At 52.2% G+C, this 18,068-nt stretch overlaps 1 protein-coding gene across 4 annotated transcripts in view; it reads right to left on the bottom strand.

Annotated features, from left to right (window-relative positions):
- Positions 1-18,068, bottom strand: part of BICRA (BRD4 interacting chromatin remodeling complex associated protein) — a 97,943-nt gene that overhangs the window by 10,761 nt on the left and 69,114 nt on the right. For 2 of the 4 annotated variants that reach the window (XM_003316479.5, XM_009435938.5), the window contains exons 5-7: positions 16,512-16,577; positions 11,158-13,113; positions 10,283-10,459 (exon numbers count right to left, since the gene is read on the bottom strand). In XM_003316479.5, coding sequence (XP_003316527.1) covers positions 10,283-10,459; positions 11,158-13,113; positions 16,512-16,577 — 2,199 coding nt within the window. The remainder of the gene's footprint in view (positions 1-10,282; positions 10,460-11,157; positions 13,114-16,511; positions 16,578-18,068) is intronic. The other 2 variants (XM_009435940.4, XM_009435941.4) reach the window with 2 other exon arrangements.

The following is an 18,068-nucleotide window of genomic DNA, read 5'->3' as shown; positions in this document are numbered from 1 at the left end:
GCCTGATCAATATGATGAAACCCTGTCTCTACTAAAAATACAAAAATAATTAGCCGGGCATGGTGGCATGCACCTGTAATCCCAGTTACTCAGGAGACTGAGGCTGGAGAATTGCTTGAACCCAGGAGGCGGAGGTTGTAGTGAACTGAGATCGCGCCACTGCACTCCAGCCTGGGCACAAGAGTGAAACTCCGTCTCAAAAAAAAAAAAAAAGAATATTCAAGTACTTGCTATGGGGTTGCCCACTTTGGGAGTATTTACAATAGAGGAAAAGGAGAAATGACTCAAATGGCCAATGGCAGGTGCGTCGCTGAGTCGGAGAAAAGAGAACTGGCCCACTCAATAGGTTCCAAGGGCTCAGGGAGGTGGCCCACACGCAGCGGCACTCCAATGCTACATGAAATAGGAGAATAATACAACATTACAGGATCCCTGGGCACCTGGTAAAGTTGGATTATGGACAGTGGATATGACAACAGTATCATGTCAATGCTGTCTGCTTTATTTCTTTGCAGTATGATGGTTAAGTAAGAGAATGTCCTTGTTCTCCAAGGCTGAAATATTATACTAAAATATTAAGGGGTAGGCTGGCCGCGGTGGCTCACGCTTGCAATCCCAGCACTTTGGGAGGCCAAGGCAGGTGGATCACTTGAGCCCAGGAGTTTGAGACCAGCCTAGTCAACATGGTGAAACCCCATCTGTACTAAAAACACAAAAATTAGCAGGGTGTGGTGTGTGCCTGTAATCCCAGCTACTCAGGAGGCTGAGGCAAGAGAATCGCTTGAACCTGGGAGGCAGAGGCTACAGTGAGCCAAGATTGTACCACTGCACTCCAGACTAGGCGAGAGAGTGAGACTCAGACTCAAAAATAAATAAATACATAAATAAATAAAATAAAATATTAAGGGGCAAACGGGTATAATGGTTGCAACTTACTCTCAACTGATTCAGAAAAAAGTGTACACAGAATGAGAATGCTAAGGTCAAGGCAGATGTAGCAAAAGGCTGACAATGGGTAGACGTGGGAGGCAGCCACCAACAATCCTCACCTCCTTGTGTTCAGTCCCCTCCCATATGCTGGTCTTTGTGGCCAATAGAATTTGGCAGAAGTGATTATATGACACTTCCAAGATTAGTTATAAAAAGCCTGCGGCTCCCATCCTGAGCATTCTGTCTGTTTCTATTGGGTCACTCACTTTGTGGGAAGCCAACCGCTGTGTGTCATGTGCTGCTCTTTGGAGAGGCCCACTGAGGAAGCAATTGAGGCCTCCTGCTAATAGCCACACAAGTGAGCGTGGGAGCAGGTTCTCCAGATCGGTGGGACCTTCAGATGACCACAACTTCATGGGAGATCCAGAGCTAGAACCTCCTAGCTAAGCTGCTTTCAGATTCCTGATGCTTAGAAACAGTGGGAGACACGTGAATACTTGTTGTTTGAAGCTGCTAAGTTTTGAGGATATTTTCCTGCATAGCAATAGATAACTAATACATCTAGTTGAGGAGTAAAGAACTCCTATGAGCTCTCTGTACTAATTCTGAAACTTTTTATGTGTTTGAAGTCATTTAAACATAAAAAGCTTAAAGATACCAAAAAATTAAAAAAATTTAATTTCATTCTCATCAAAAGTGCGCACACACACAATCCACAAATTAAGTCACATGCCAAATGACTTACTGGGGAAAACAGTTGCAACTCCAAATACAAAGTTCATCTCTCTCATATATAGATAGACTCTAGAAATCACTAAGAATTACAATTGGTGAAAAAGGGGCAAAGGATATGATCAGACAGTGCACAGAAAAGGAAAGACAAAAGGCTTAAGTATTTTCAGAGCTACTCAACCTCACTTGTAATAAGAGAAATGCACAGCAAAACGCACCCCGGGGCACTATTTTTCACCCTAGGGTACCATTTACCACCCATCGCATTAGGAATAAAGCCTATGTCTAGTAAAGATGCTTGTATATACTGCCCTTAGGGGTCTCAACTGGCACAATTTGCTACAACTCAAGAGGAACACAATTCAGCAGTAGCTATCCAAGTTATAAATGCACATTTGCTTTAGTCCAGCAAACAGGCTTCCAGGAAGTAAACAGACCTGCACACATGGGAAATAACAAGTGAACAAGTAGGCCGGGCGCGGTGGCTCACACCTGTAATCCCAGCACTTTGGGAGGCTGAGGTGGGTGAATCACCTGAGGTCAGGAGTTTGAGACCAGCCTGGCCAACATGGTGAAACCCCATCTCTATTAAAAATACAAAAATTAGCTGGGCATGGTGGTGTGCACCTGTAATCCCAGCTACTAGGGAGGCTGAGGCAGGAGAATGGCTTGAACCTGGGAGGCGGAGGTTGCAGTGAGCCAGTATCATGCCATTGCACTCCAGCCTGGGCAAAAAGAGCGAAACTCTGTCTCAAAAACAAAAACAAAAACAAAACAGGTGAACAAGTTGTTTCCTGCAGCTTCGTGTAGAACGCCAAAATCTGGATATGGTCTAAAGTGCATCAATATGGCATTTCCTGGGGAAATGAACTGTGGCTCTTCTGTACAAAGGAATACTTCAAGACTCTAACAGAAAACAAGCAAACTCTCTGTTGCTGCCACAGTAAGTACATAATGAGCTCCCTTTTGGGTACAAATGGGAGAGAAACGTAAACCATATTTGCACTAGGTTGTATATACACGAAGAACTGGAAAGGGATACAAAAATTAGGCCAGGTGGCCAGGCGTGGTGGCTCACACCTATAATCCCAGTACTTTGGGAGGCCAGGCAGGCGGATCACCTGAGGTCCAGGAGTTCAAGACCAGCCTGGCCAACATGGCGAAACCCTGTCTCTACTAAAAATACAGAAATTAGCCGGGCGGGATGGTGTGCACCTGTAATCCCAGCTACTCCGGAGGCTGAGGCAGGGAGAACTGCTTGAACCCAGCAGGCGTAGCTTGCAGTGAGCCAAGATCTTGCCACTGCACTCCAGCCTGGGCGACAGAGAGAGACTCAGTCTCAGAAAAAATAAATAAAATAAATTAGGCCAGGCTCAGTGGCTCATGCCTGTAATCCCAGCACTCTCGGAGGCCAAGGCAGGAGGACTGCTTGAGCCCAGGAGTTCAAGACCAGCCTGGGCAACAGAGCAAGACCCTGTCTCTGGAAAAAAAGAAAAAAAAGAAAAAAAAAACTTTTTGATGATCATACCATGTGAATAAAATGACTTATTTAAAAAATGTTTTAAATAAAATTGGGGTCGGGGGGTTAAACAGAAACTTCATACCAAAATATTACTTCTTCTACAATATTTATCTTAGAAAAAACAAAGCTAGGCCTGGCATAGTGGCTCACACCTGTAATCCCAGCACTTTGGGAGGCCGAGGCGGGTGGATCACTTGAGGTCAGGAGTCCAAGACCAGCCTGGCCAACATGGTGAAACCTCATCTCTCTAAAAATACAAAAATTAGCCGGGCATGGTGGCATGTGCCTGTAAATCCAAGTTACTTGGGAGGCTGAGGCAGGAGAATTGCTCCAATCCCAGAGACAGAGGTTGCCATGAACCGAGATCGCGCCACTGCACTCCAGCCTGGGCGAGAGAGAGAGAGAGACTCTGTCTCAAAAACAAAAAATAAAACAAAACAAAGAAAAAAAAATTTTTTTTTTTTTTGAGACGGAGTCTTGCTCTGTCACCCAGGCTGGAATGCAGTGGCTCAATCTCGGCTCGCTCGCTGCAACCTCCACCTCCCGGGTTCAAGCAATTCTCCTGCCTCAGCCTCCCTAGTAGCTGGGATTACAGGTGCACGCCACCATGCCCAGCTAATTTTTGTATTTTTAGTAGAGACGGGGTTTCACCATGTTGGCCAGGATGGTCTCGATATCTTGACCTTGTGATCCACACAACTCGGCTTCCCAAAATGTTGGGATTACAGGCGTGAGCCACTGTGCCTGGCCAGAAAAAAATTTTTTTTACCAACTGCTTGCACACAGTGGTATTACATGTGACTTATTTTTCTTCTTTGTTCTTTTCTGTATTTTCTACATTCTCTAAATGAGCACAAAATTATTATTATTATTTGGTCTTCAACTGCTAGCCTCAAGTGATCCCCCATCTTAGCTTCCCAAAGCAAAAAAACTAACATATGAGTGGATTGTTCACCAAGAGATTCCCTCCTTCTCTTCCTTCCATTTCTTTCTTCTTCAGAAATGAGATCTCGCTATGTTGCTCAGGCTGACCTCAAACTCCTGGGCTCAAGTGATCCTCCTGCCTCAGCCTCCCTCCTGAGTAGCTGGGACTACAGGCATGAGCCACCGCGCCCAGCTTCCAAGAGATTTCGAGAGCCCCATGTGGAGGCGGCAAGATGCTCAACTTCACACACAATTAGAGAGAAGCACAGGGGGTGTGTCACTTTCCAGCCTGGCAAAGAACAGGCCAGCTGCTAATCTCGTGTGTCGGTAAAGCTGCAGGACCAAGTGAAGCCATCACTGTCATGAACCTTTTCAAAAAGGTTTAGCACTTTCCACAAAATGGCTGGAAAGCTTATCATCTGCGTCTGGCAATTCTATTTCTAGAAATTTACCCTACAAGTACTTTCATACCTGTGTGCAAAGCATGGGTGCAAGAATTTTTTTTTTTTGAGGCAGAGTCTCACTCTGCTGCTTAGGCTAGAGTGTAGTGGCACGATCTCAGCTCACTGCAACCCTCTCTAGGCTCACTACAATCTCCGCCTCCCAGGTTCAAGGGATTCCCCTGCCTCAGCCTCCCAAGTAGCATAGCTGGGACTACAGGTGCCCGCCATCACGCCTGGCTCATTTTTGTATTTTTAGTAGAGATGGGGTTTCCCCATGTTGGCCAGGCTGGTCTCACACTCCTGACCTCAGGTGATTGCCCGCCTTGGCCTCCCAAAGTGCTGAGACTACAGGTGTGAGCCACCACGCTCAGCCAAGAATATCTTATAGGAGTTTTGTTTGTTAACAATGACAAATAAACCACCTGAAGTATTCCTGAAGAGGGGACTGAATAAAGAAATCATGGTATGTCCATATCACAAAACACAATAAAGACATCAAAAGAAAGAGGCAAACTATAGCCCAAAAGCCAAGAATAGTTTTTACAGTTTTAAACAGTTGAAGAAAAAAAATCGTAAGAATACTATTTCGTGACTTGCAAAAATTACATGAAATTCCAATTTCAGTGTCCTTAAATAAAGTTTTATTGGAACACTCCCGTGTTCATTCATTTACATACGGTCTGTGGCTGCTTTTGTGCTATAATAACAGAGACCATATGGCCCGCAAAAGCCTGAAACGTTTACTATTGCCTCTTTATAGAAAGTTGCCCAGAAAAATAAACAAATAAATGAATAAAAATCAAATAAGCAAAAAGAAAGTTTGCCTGGCTTCTTTCCCTTCATAGCTCTTTCAACATGCCCAACTCTGTTCTAAAACATTTTAATGTTAATATACATCTATTAATTTACAGATATTAGTTTATTTAACCCTCACAGCTCTACAAAGTAGCCGCTGTTCCTATCATTCTGATTCTGCAGGCAAGGACACCGTGGTACATCAGCGAGGCAAGCAGCCTGCTGAAGGTCACAGGGCCTGTAAGTGGCCAAGTCCTATTTCCTAACTCCCACATCACAGCAATCTTCCCAGATGGTAGCTTGCAAAAAAACCCCCAAAAATAAAAACACACCCCTACACATAGTAACCACTGGTAATGGCTCAAGTCATCTTAGGGAGTTGGAACCAGCACTTAAAAAGAACAGTAGAGGCTGGGCGCGGTGGCTCACGCCTGTAATCTCAGCACTTTGGGAGGCCAAGGTGGGCAGATCACCTGAGGTCAGGAGTTCGAGACCACCCTCGGCAACATGGTGAAACCTTGTCTCAACTAAAAATACAAAAATCAGCTTGGCATGGTGGGGCACTCCTGTAATCCCAGCTACTTGGGAAGCTGAGGCAGGAGAATTGCTTGAACCTGGGAGGTGGAGGTTGCAGTGAGCTGAGATAGTGCCACTACACTCCAGCCTGGGCAGCAGAGGGAGACTCCATGCCTCCCTGCTAACCCCAGAAAAAACAATGGAAACAAAATAGAAAATATTGATGTGTATCACACATTGTAATATAGGTAATATTTCATGAAACTTTTGTTTCAGTGATATGTGTATATATACAAATACATATATGTATGCATGTCCTGGGTGGTGACATAAAATGAAATTCTTGTGCCGGGCATGGTGGCTCATGCCTGTAATCCCAGGACTTTGGGAGGCCAAGGCAGACAGATCACCTGAGGTAAGGAGTTCAAGACCAGCCTGGCCAACATGGAGAAAACCTGTCTCTACTAAAAATACAAATATTAGCTGGATGCGGTGGCGTGCGCCTGTAGTCCCAGCTACTCGGGAGGCTGAGGCAGGAGAATCGCTTGAACCTGGGAGGTGAAGGTTGCAGTTAGCCAAGATCGTGCCACTGCACTCCAGCCTGGGTGACAGAGAAAAAAAAAAAAACGAATTCTTATCCCGGGTGGTGGGTCAAGGAAAAAAAAGGTCTGAAAGCCAGTGCTCCAAGATGCGTTGCTAAATAAGCAAAGCCAGATGCAGAACAGTCTTTGCATTTCTGTTTGTGTTAACACAAAGGGAAAATGTACGCATGCGCGCGCGCACACACACACACACACACGCACACACACACACACACACACACATAGAGGCTGCCAAATCCATCTGGGTAGAGAGAGCACAGAGTTCCTTCCGAGTGCAGGGGTTGGAGTTCGGACAGTAAGGGAACCACTATTCTTACAAACAGTAAGAATCACCCAGATTGGGAACTGCTATTCCGTGCATTCCTGCATATCCACAGGATAGCGGTTCCCAATCTGGATGATTCTGTCCCCACCAAGGGACACTTGGCCAATCACCCAGTCACACACCCACCCATGCCATCCATCCGTCCGTCTATTCAGCCATCCATCTGTCCATCCATTTGCTCACCCAACAAACATTCATGACCACCTTCTGTCATGCTGGGCACTGCTGCAGATACAGCTACTGCGGAGGGCCCTACCTTGTGCCGCCGAGCCTCTGTGTGTGACTAAGAATCAGCTCGTGTGCACACCTGCCTGTGCGCACTAAGCTTCCTTCTCAAAGGTCATCCGCGTGGCCAGGCACAGTGGCTCACCGCCATAATCCCAGCCCTGTGAGAAGCCAAGGTGGGAGGATTACTAAGCCTAGGAGTTCGAGACCAGCCTGGGCTGCATAGTGAGACCCCATATCTCCCCCACAAAACAAAATACAAAAAAAAAAAAAAAATTAGCTGTGCGTGGTGGCACATGCCTGTAGTCCCAGCTACTTCGGAGGCTGAGGTGGGAGGATCACTTAAGCATGGGAGGCGGAGGTTGTAGGAGTCAATATTGCACCAGTGTACTCCAGCCTGGACGACAGAACCAGACCCTGTTTCCAAAAAAATAAGTTCAGCTACAGCATCATTACTGCAACTGCTAACAGTAAGTGTCTGTTCACTGAGCGCTGGCTCTGTGCAGTGCCATCATGTCAGGTCACTGGCCTTATTCCCATTTTAGATGCAAAATCCATGCCTCAGAGAGCTCCACTAAGCAGAGCTGGATTCACACCCAGGTCTGGCTTTCTCAAGACTTCAGGTGTTTCCAGCAATAAGCCCCCAGGGTTTTTAATCCAGGCCCTACCATTTGCCAGCTGTGCAACCTTGGGCAAGCTAATTATTCTCCCTGTGCCTCTGTTTCCTCACCTGCAAAATGAGATGCTACCACCTACCTGGTGGAGGTTGTGAGGTTTAAATGAGAGTGCGCTAGGCCGGGCGCGGTGTCTCACACCTGTCATCCCAGCACTCTGGGAGGCTGAGGTGGGTGGATCACCTGAGGTCAGGAGTTTGAGACCAGCCTGGCCAACATGGCGAAACCCCATCTCTCTACTAAAAATACAGAAATTAGCCAGGCATGGTGGCGGGCGCCTGCAAATCCCAGCAATTTGGGAGGCCGAGGCAGGTGGTTCACCTGAGGTCAGGCGTTTGAGACCAGCTTGGCCAACATGGTGATACCCTATCTCTACTAAAAATATGAAAATTAGCCAAACGTGGTGGCAGGCACCTGTAATCCCAGCTACCCAGAAGCTGAGGCAGGAGAATCACTTGAACCCAGGAGGTGGAGATTGCAGCGAGCCGAGATCTTGCCACTGCACTGCAGCCTAGGCGACAGAGTGGGACTCTGTCCCCCTCAAAATAATAATAATAATAAAAGCAAACATTTATCAAGTGCTTACTTTGTGCTAAGCATATAGTAACTCGTTTACTCCACCTAAGTGCTCCCTCAGCCTGCCTAGGCACCTGCTGATGGAATGAAAAACTGGTTGCTGAAGGTTAAATGGTAAGTGGGAGAGCGTGCAAGTGAAACCATGGCTGTTCAAGGTCAAAGCCCGTGCTGACTTCTGCCATCCTGCCCTTGTCACTGTCACACTCTCCTCTTCCTACCTATCCACTGGTCTTTTTTGAATGAGTACCACATTCACTGCTCTAGAATAAGAAGGTAGGCCAGGTGCGGTGGCTCACGCCTATAATCCCAGCACTTTGGGAGGCTGAGGCGGGTGGATCACGAGGTTAGGAGATCGAAACCATCCTGGCTGACATGGTGAAACCCCGTCTCTACTAAAAATACAAAATTAGCCCAGCGTGGTAGCGGGAGCCTGTAGTCCCAGCTACTCGGGAGGCTGAGGCAGGAGAATGGCGTGAACCCGGGAGGCGGAGCTTGCAGTGAGCTGAGATCGCGCCACCGCACTCCAGCCTGGGCGACAGAGCGAGACTCCAACTCAAAAAAAAAAAAAAAAAAAAAAAAAAGAACGTAGCCCTCCCTAACCTGTTATGTTATGACTCATAAGCATAATGGTTATTACTTTAAGACAAAAGGCTAATTTTCCTAATATGTAAAGAGTTTCTACAAATCTACAGCAAAATGACAGCAACCCAGATTTTACAATGGCAAAGGCTATGAGCAATTTCATAGAACAGAAAGTACAAATGGCTCTTACTCTTATGAAAATCTGCCTGACCTCATTCACAATAAAAGAAATGCAAATGAAAACAAAACAAGATACTATTTTTCACCTATCTAGATTGGCCAAGTTCAACATACTGGTGAGGTTGCGGGGGGCGGGGGGAAAAAGGCACAACCACATATTGCTGATAAAGGTTAAACTAATTTACACTCCACAGGCGGCAATTTGGCAATGTCTGTCAGAGATAAAAATGCATATGCCTTTAGAGCCAGCAAATTCCTTTTGAAGAACTTACCCTACAAAACGACATACATACAAAGGCATTCTTTGCAGCCTTGTTCATAATAGCTAGAGATCAGAAGTGACCTAAAAACCTAACAACAATTTAGACTGGCTAAATAAATATCTGCACACCCACACAGTGGAATACTACGCAGTCATACAAGAGAATGAAGAATGGGGCCAGGCACAGTGGCCTACACATGTAATCTCAGCACTTTGGGAGGCTGAGGCGGGCGGATCACTTGAAGTCTGGAGTTCAAGACCAGCCTGGGCAACATGGTGAAACCCCGTCTCTATTAGAAATACAAAAATTAGCCCAGCATGGTGGCGGGCACCTGTAACCCCAGCTACTCGGGAGGTGGAGGCAGGAGAATCACTTAAACATGGGAGGCGGAGGTTGCAGTGAGCCAAGATCGCGCCACTGCACTCCAGCCTGGGTGATAGAGTGAGACTCCATTTAAAAAAAAAAAAAAGAGAGAGAATGAAGAATGGTCTCCAAGATCAATTTTTAAATAATAAAAGATGCAATACTGCAGGCAGAAGATGCTACCCTTTTTGTAAAAATTGAAGGAAAAGAATCCATATTTGATTCTGTTTCCCTATCCAGATAACAAATGCAAGAAACCACCTTGGGAGGACAACAGGAGGCCACGGTTCAGGAGACGGGGGCTTTCCACTATGCATCTTTTTGTACCGTTTGAAATGTGAATTATCTGAATGTATTACTTATTCAGATTTGAAAATTATAATTTTAGGAAAGAACAGATTTCCTTCCGTGTGTGTCTTGCATTCCTGCAGCGCGTGGGCTCCCCCAGGGCCGGCCCTGGTCTCAGGCATCCATGATCACTAGGAGACACTTGGGGGGTGAAGGAGAGCTCTGTGTTCCAAGTCAGCAGAACAGAGACGCAGGCAGGGCGGAGAGCGAGGAGCGGGAGAGCGGGCAGGAGGGGCGAGGCTGGGTCTGTGCTGCGGACACAGGCTGCTGGGGTCCCTCTACCTGGGGGGCCGGAGCCGGGGAAGCCTGGCTGTCGGGGGCCTGAGGGCCGAGGCCAGCTCCTTTGGCGACGGGGGTGGCTGGGGCTGGGTCTTGGGCGGGAGGCGGGGCGCTGACTATGACCGAGGCAGGCACGGAGAGGTGGGGGCCCTCTGCGGAGAGGGGCTGCTGGCTCCTCTCCTGCAACGGGCAGCCCGCACAGGATCAGAAAGCCGCCCCCACAGGCCCTCGACCTCCCCACCCGAGACCCCTGCCCCTATTGACGCTCCCAGGGTTCCAGAGAATGGGGTAGTGGGCAGCCTGGCAGGCAGGGTGCCAGGCACAGAGGCCGAAACCCAAGCAGCCTGCTCCATTCTGAGCTCCCATTGGCCCCTCTGCCAGCTCCACGTTGCCCTGCCTCTCTCCTGCCCCACCTGCCTGTCCCTCTGTCCCTGTCTCGTCCACTTTCTCTCTGAGATTCCTCTCCTTGTCTGTCAGCAGGCCAGCCAGTGCCTGCCCTTCTCTGTCCGTCAGGTAGTCCCTCTCCCTGCCGGTCCCTCTCCTCTCCATCTGTCAGCAGCCCAGCCAGTGCCTACCCTTCTGTCTGTTCGCTGGTCCCTCTCTTTGTCTGTCTGTCCGCCAGTCCCTCTCACTGCCTAACAGTTGTCCTGCCCCTCGTCTGTCAGTCAGCCAACCTGCCAATCCATCTTCCTGCCAGTTCAGCCAGGGCCCTCACCCTTCGGGCCTCCTCTTAGGGGCCACCTGTGCCATGACTGAGACCTTCCCCACCAGCTGCCACAGTGGCATCCACTTTTGGATCTTGGCGCCTCGCCCCAGGGCCCCTCTTCCTCCCAAACCCGCCTCCTCCGGTACCTGCTCCCTTGCCCCGCCCTGCTTACCTGGGGCAGGAACATCTGCAGGGAGTCCTGAGTGAGGATGGCCGTGGGGGTGGCAGAGGGCGGCTGCCCCAGGACGATCTTCTCCGGGCTAGACGCCAGGCCAGGGCTGGGCTGGGGGGTGGTGGCCTGAGGCGGGGCGGCGGCCTGTGGGGTGGGGGCCTGCGGGGGCTGCTGCGCCTGCGGCTGCTGGAGGCCCAGGGGCAGGGGTGTGCTGACCGCGGGGGGCGCCTGGGGGGCAGGCTGCACCGTGAGGACAGGCGCGGCCTCCCCGGTGGCAGCGGCAGGGGTGGCCGGCTGCACCAGGCCGTCGGGGGTGTTGAGCATGGCCACGGCGCTGGGGGGCAGGGTGACCCCCTGGAGGACAGTAGTGGCGGCCGGCCCGGCGGGCGCTGGCTGGCTCTGCGTGGGCAGGCTGCCCGCCGCCAGCGACACGGGCATCTGGAAGAGCGCAGGCTGGCCCACCTGGATGGGAGCGGCGGAGAGGATGTGCGCGCTGTGGGCCCCGGAGTGGGGGGCCAACACGGGGCCCAGGCTCAGTGGGCCCGCCAGGTTCTGGTTGGTGAGGATGGGGTTCGCGATGAGCTGTCCACCTGTGTGGGGGGCAGCGGCCGCCAGGATCTGCCCGCCCACGTTGGCCGGCAGGGCTGAGAGCTGCTGCGGGAGCTGGACCGCCGGGGCGCCAGGCAGTAGGAACTGGTTCTGGCCCGGCAGCATGTGCTGGGCGGGGATGACGATGCTGCTGCCTTGGTTCAGGAGGTGGACGCTCATGGGTTTGCTCAGGGCCCCGGGGGGCTGCGGCGGGGCCGCTCCGGTGGTGGTGGCCGGTGGCTGCTTGAAGACGTTCGCTTGCAGCGCAGGCGCGGGGAAGCCCGACAGCACCACGTTCTGGCCCGCCTTCCCCGCCGCCATGAACGTCAGGTTCTGCGGGGCCTTGGGCTGCTGCGGGAGCGCCCCCGGCTCGCCCTGGATGGTGAGCGTGGCGCCCGCGGGCGCGAACGGCTTGGGCGTCAGCTGGTAGAGCTTGGGCGGCAGCACCCCCGCGGGCTTGGGCTGGATGGGCGTGGGTGTGCGATGCAGGATCACGTTGGGCGCCGGGACCAGTGGCGACGAGCCGAGGCCTGGGGCCACCGCCAGCGGCTGTCCCGAGGGCGCCCCGGTGGGAGCCGAGGCGGCCCCCGCGCCTCCGAACACAGAGTTCCCATTGAGCGTGGTGGCCACAGCGGCCGAGAGGTTCTTCTGGATGACCAGGCCAGCCCCCTGTGGCGAGACACCGGCCGACGCCAGCGTCACGGGCTCCGAGGGGCCAGCCGCCGAGGCCAGGTAGCCGCTGACGGGCACCTGCTTGGCCAGGAGCTGGGAGGTGGGCGTGTTGAGCGCCATGACGGGCTGGCCCACCACCTGGATGGGCGCCAGGCCCAGCGTGGCCGCCGTGGCACCCCCAGGGCTGCCATTGGGCAGGCCTTGGAGGCCCGGGATGGGCTGCAGTGTCACATTGCCCAGGCCCACAGGCTGCAGGAAGGGCTGGACACTCAGGGCCTTGTTGACCACGTCCTGGGGCGGCACCAGGGCCTGGTGGGTCAGCACGGTGGGCGGGCCCTGCAGCCCCAGCAGGTCGGTGCTGCCTGGGAAGAGGGCTTGGGGCCCCGCAGCCACGGCCGCCGCCCCTCCAGCGCCCGTCGGGCCTGCCCCGCCATCCGCAGGCTGCAGGGTGGGCAGCTGGAAGGGACCCAGGTCCAGCTCAGCCTCAGCCTCCAGCGTCTGTTCCGTGATGTTGGCCTCTTGGAGACTCTGCTGGAGGATGTCACAGGGCTGGTCAGCGCCCCCACTGCCCCCGCCGCCGCCCCCTGTCGCAGGAGAGCCCAGGATGTCATCTTCCAGGAAGTCTAGGTCCACACTGGGGGCCGGCTGGTTGGGCTCTGGGTTCAGGTGGTTGCCGGAAGCTTCTTGCACATGGAGCTGCAGGCCAGGAAAGGTGGGAAGGAAAGAGCTGAGGTTAGCAAGGGGCTACGCTCAGGCCACAGCTGCCGCAAAGAATGCTGAGGTGACAGGGCAGCCACGTTCAAGAAAGAACATTCCCTCCTGGCATGGTGGTTCACGCTTGTAATCTCAGCACTTTGGGAGGCTGAGGTAGGAGGATGGATGGCTTGAGCCGAAGAGTTTGAGACCAGCCTGGGCAACGCAGTGAGAAAAAAATTTTTAAAAAGAAAAATTAGCCAGGGGTGGCAGCATGTGCCTGTGGTCTTAGCTACTTGGGAGGCTGAGGTGAGAGGATCACTGGAGCCCAGGAGTTTGAGGCTGCAGAGTGGAGCTACGAGCACTTCACTACACTCCAGCCTCGGTGACAGGGCAAGACTTTGAGAAGAAAAAAAAAAGAAGAAGAAAAAAGAAAAGAAAAAAGAACATTCCACCTGCAAGTGGCTGGACCCGGGATCAAATCCCAGCTCTGCCAAGGCTTAGCTGTGTAACCTAGGGCGTGCTTGATCTGACCTCAGATTCTTCATCTGTACCCATCAGTAAAATGTAATTTAAAAAACTACTGTTCAAGGCCACAGTGACTCACGCCTGTAATCTTAGCACTCTGGGAGCCTGAGGTGAGAGGATCTCTTAAGCCCAGGAGTTCCAGGCTACGGTGAGCTATGATTGTGTCACTGTACTCCAGCCTAAGTGACAAGAGTAAGACCCAGCGGGGCACCCTCAGGAAAGCCGCTGGTGGTGGCCCCGGGCCTCAGCTTGTCACCACTGGTCCCGGCGCCCAACGTGATCCTGCATCGCACGCCCATGCCCATCCAGCCCAAGCCCGCGGGGGTGCTGTCCCCCAATCTCTACCAGCTGACGCCCAAAAAACAAAAATAAAGTCTAGGCATGGTGGCTCACACCTGTAATCCCAGCACTTTGGGAGGCAGAGGCAGGCGGATCACTTGAGCCTAGGAGTTTGAGACCTGCCTGACCAACATGGTGAAACACCATCTCTACTAAAAATACGAAAATTAGCCAGGCGTGGTGGCATGTGCCTGCAGTCCCAGCTACTCGGGAGGCTGAGGCAGGAGAATGGCTTGAACCTGGGAGGTGGAGGCTGTAATGAGCTGAGATCCTACCACTGCACTCCAGCCTGGGTGACAGAGTGAGACTCCATCTCAAAACAAAACAAAACAAAAATAAATAAAAACAAGCAACTATTGTTTAAATAGTGATATAGGCCCACAACACTTATCTGTAATTACAAAACCCAAAAAGCTCTAAGAACTGAGACTGTTTTCATAGCTCTGTTGGCAGCAAAACCTGACCAGAACCAACATGGCACTTTAGGTGGGATCCATTTATCCACATGATGTGACATCCCAAGTTTGGCCGCCGAAAGGCAAGCGTGTGACATGACACACACCACACATATGGCACCACTTTTCCAGAATTGGAGAAATTCGAAATTCTGAAACACACCTGGCCCTAAAGGTTTCTGACAAGCAGTCGTAGTTCTGGTGGAGTAAAGCTCACATCAGCAGTGGCTCCCATTTGTGAACTTCTGTGCCAACCGCACTGTGAGTTCAATGCTTTTTGTTTCTTTGGGTTTTTTTTGAGACAGAGTTTCCACTCTTGTTGCCCAGGCTGGAGTGCAATGGTGTGATCCTGGCTCACCACAATCTCCGCCCACGGGTTCAAGCAATTCTCCTGCCTTAGCCTCCCAAGCAGCCGGGATTACAGGCGTGTGCCACCACGCCCGGCTAATTTTGTATTTTTGGTAGAGACAGGGTTTCTCCATGTTGGTCAGGCTGGTCTCGAACTCCCGACCTCAGGTGATCCGCCCACCTCGGCCTCCCAAAGTGCTGGGATTACAGGCGTGAGCCACCGTGCCCAGCCTCAATGCTTTTTAAGTGCTTTTCATGCTATCCTGGACTGCAACCCAGGACACGCATGGAAAAATATCTGCAGGCATATGTGTGGAAAGCCCCACAAACAATACCTATGATACAGATTTCCATCTCCACCAATACTGACCAGATAACCCATCAAAATCTGCAGCTTCCAGGATTCTCAGTAAATCCACATGGAGGGTTCACGGTAGCACCCGGCCCCTGGCAGGTGCTCGAGAAGCATCTATCATCATCACTCATTATTATTGTGATTCTCCATGCTGTTGTTGGTGACAGTCCCATGAGGCGGGTGCTGCTCCCTTCCTCATTTCACAGACGAGGGGACTGCCTGGGTCAACCACTGGTGAGTGGCGGGGAGTGGCAGGCAGACAGGGCTCTGGTTCAGCCTCCAACCGACTGAGGACCAGGCAGGCCACTGTAACCCCCTGAGCTCTTAACTGCCAGATGGTCACAACCAACCTGCCTCCTGGGATGCCTGTGAAAATTCACTGATGTCACGTGTGGAGAGTGTTTAGAACCTGAATGGGGATCTTAGGGTATACAAAAATGATGGTCGTGGTAAGAAGTGTGATCACAAAATAGTAACAGGATCACCACTGTTACTGGGCCTGTAAATAGACCAACGTTATATAATTACTGCATTTCCTCATCATTTATATTATGAAAGATAAGCTATTTGGAATATGATATTATAGCTGTGAGAACTAAATGAAGATGACAAGGAAGGGCTGGTCGTATATTAAGTGTTTGGTGAATGCGTGTTCTGATGATGAAGAGGGAAGGCGGGGAGGGTGAGGAGGGGGAAGGAGGAAGGGGAGGCGGGGAGGGGGGAGGCCGAAGGAAGGTGGGGGGAGGAAAAGGTGAAGGGGGGAAAGCAGCAACAGAAGAGGGAGAAGGAGGAAGGAGGTGCCCACCGTGGTGTGGACAACTGGCACTTAGTCATGGGACCGGCATAGTCAGGCACACGGTAGGTGCTCAATAAACGTCCTCTGCATTGGCCACTCTGGGCTTTTCTCAGCACCCATATTCACTGCCCAGGTGAAGACTGAAGTCTGCAGGTGAGGAGGCCCCTCCCCTAGGTCACACCCTGCCATGGCTGAGTTGGGCAGGACCCCAGGCCTCCCCCAGCCCTCTGCTCTCCAGGAGTGCCCCTGTGAACCCCACAACCCACATCCGCTTCAGCTCCCCAGAACCACTCTGCATGAGCCGCCCCAGGGCCCCAAGGCCTCGGGGACCCTCACCTCTTCCCCGAGGGGTCTGCAAGGCACAGTCAGCCTTGTCCATGTCGGCCCCCCACAGGGTTCCCCAGCTCTGCTCCCTCCTGCACTGCCAGGGTGGTCCAGCCACCCTGGGTGGCCCACCCCCGCCCTCCTCCTGTCAACAGCCCTCAGGAGATGAGCCCAAGCCTCCCCTCTTGGCTTCAGGGCCCTCCTCCCGCTGGCAGCCCCAACAGCTCAGGCAATGATCGGGAGCCACGGCACTTACCCCAGGACCTTCATAGAAGGCACTTTGGGCCTCCCCGGGATTATCCAGGAGGTCATCACTGTCAAGCTGCAACAAGACCCGCCCCATCCAAGGTCAAAAGTCAGCAGGGCAGGCCCATGCTCTGGAGCAGAAACCAATTTTGGGTCACTCAGGACAAAAAGACAAGGGTTGGGATGGGAGAGGGCTGGGGGTATGGGGGAAACTCGCCTCCGAAAAGAGGCCCCAAAGGCAGGGGCTTGGGTGCCTGCCTAAAACCCAAGGCATCCCCAGCACTGAGTCCCCGAGCCTGGCCTGCGAAGCGATCCTGCCGTGACTGCCTCGAATTCCGGAATCCTGCCTTCACGCCTCTGCCCAAGCTGCGCCCTGCCACTGCCCCCCCCAGTCTCTCCAGTAGCACAGCCTTCAGGAGTGGTCACTCGTGGTCCAATAGCTCCTGTCCCTTCTCACTAAGTACTCCTTTCCCAACGCAGCCTGAGTGCCTGGCACACCTACCATCCGGGCACCTGACAAGCCATGCGGTGCCATCTCTGGAAGGGCAGGGCATTCTCAGATGCTTAGCACCATCCTTAGTGCCCAGAACAGGCCCTGGCATCCACGTATGTGCCCAGTGAATGTATGTCCATGGCTCGGGCTTCCCTAATTTCTTGTTCCATCTGGACATCTCTCCAGAACCCCAACTTGTACATCCACCAGCACCACCTGGACTTCTGGAATCTTCCCCAAATTCCCAACTTCAGAAAATGGCACCAGAATCCACTCAGTTGCTCAAGCCAAAATCCAGGAGCCATGGTGGACACTCTCTCCCCCTCAACATCGAGTCCACCAGCAAGTCTAGTTGATGCCACCTCCCAGATAGATCCCAAATCCAGTGCCACATGCCTCCCCCACTGCCTGCACCATGGCCCAGGCTGCCATCATCCCATTGCTCATGCCTCTGCTCTATAAATTATTTGAAACCTCTCCTTTCAAGAGGTGGAGCTCAATTCCCCTCCGAGTGCTGGCCAGACTGACTGATTAGCTTCTAGTGAATACAGTGTGATGGGAGGAAGGGTGTGGGACTTTGGAGACTGGGTCATTAAGGGCACTGCGGGTTCCTCCTGTGTCCTCTCTCGGATCACTCGTTCTGGGGGAAGCCAGCTGCCATGCTGTGAAGACACTCAAGCAGCACTATGGAGAGGCCCCCGTGGTGAGGAACTGAGGCCTCCTGCCAACAGCCACAGGAATGAGTCCTGGTGGAAGCACATCTGCCAGCCCCAATCAAACCTTTGGGTGACTGCAGCCCCAGCCTACAGCTTGACTGCAACCTCATGAGAGTCCCTGAGCCTGAACCACCCAGCTAAGCTGCTCCCAGATTCCTGACCTTCAGACACTGCAAGAGCTCTAACAATTGTTGAAGGCACTGCATGCTGGGATAATCTGTTACACAGCCATAGATACTAATACAGCTGCTCAGAGCTCAACAGACTTCTACTTTTCCCCATTTTGTTCCGTTCTCTGAGAAGCAAATCAAATATGGCATTCTCATGTTTAAGGGCCCATCAGAGCTGCCTGTCACAT

Source organism: Pan troglodytes, chromosome 20, assembly GCF_028858775.2.
Source record: "Pan troglodytes isolate AG18354 chromosome 20, NHGRI_mPanTro3-v2.0_pri, whole genome shotgun sequence".
Taxonomy (NCBI): domain Eukaryota; kingdom Metazoa; phylum Chordata; class Mammalia; order Primates; family Hominidae; genus Pan; species Pan troglodytes.
The sequence above is the reverse complement of the archived record's forward strand: the minus strand, read 5'-3'. Positions and strand labels throughout refer to the sequence as shown.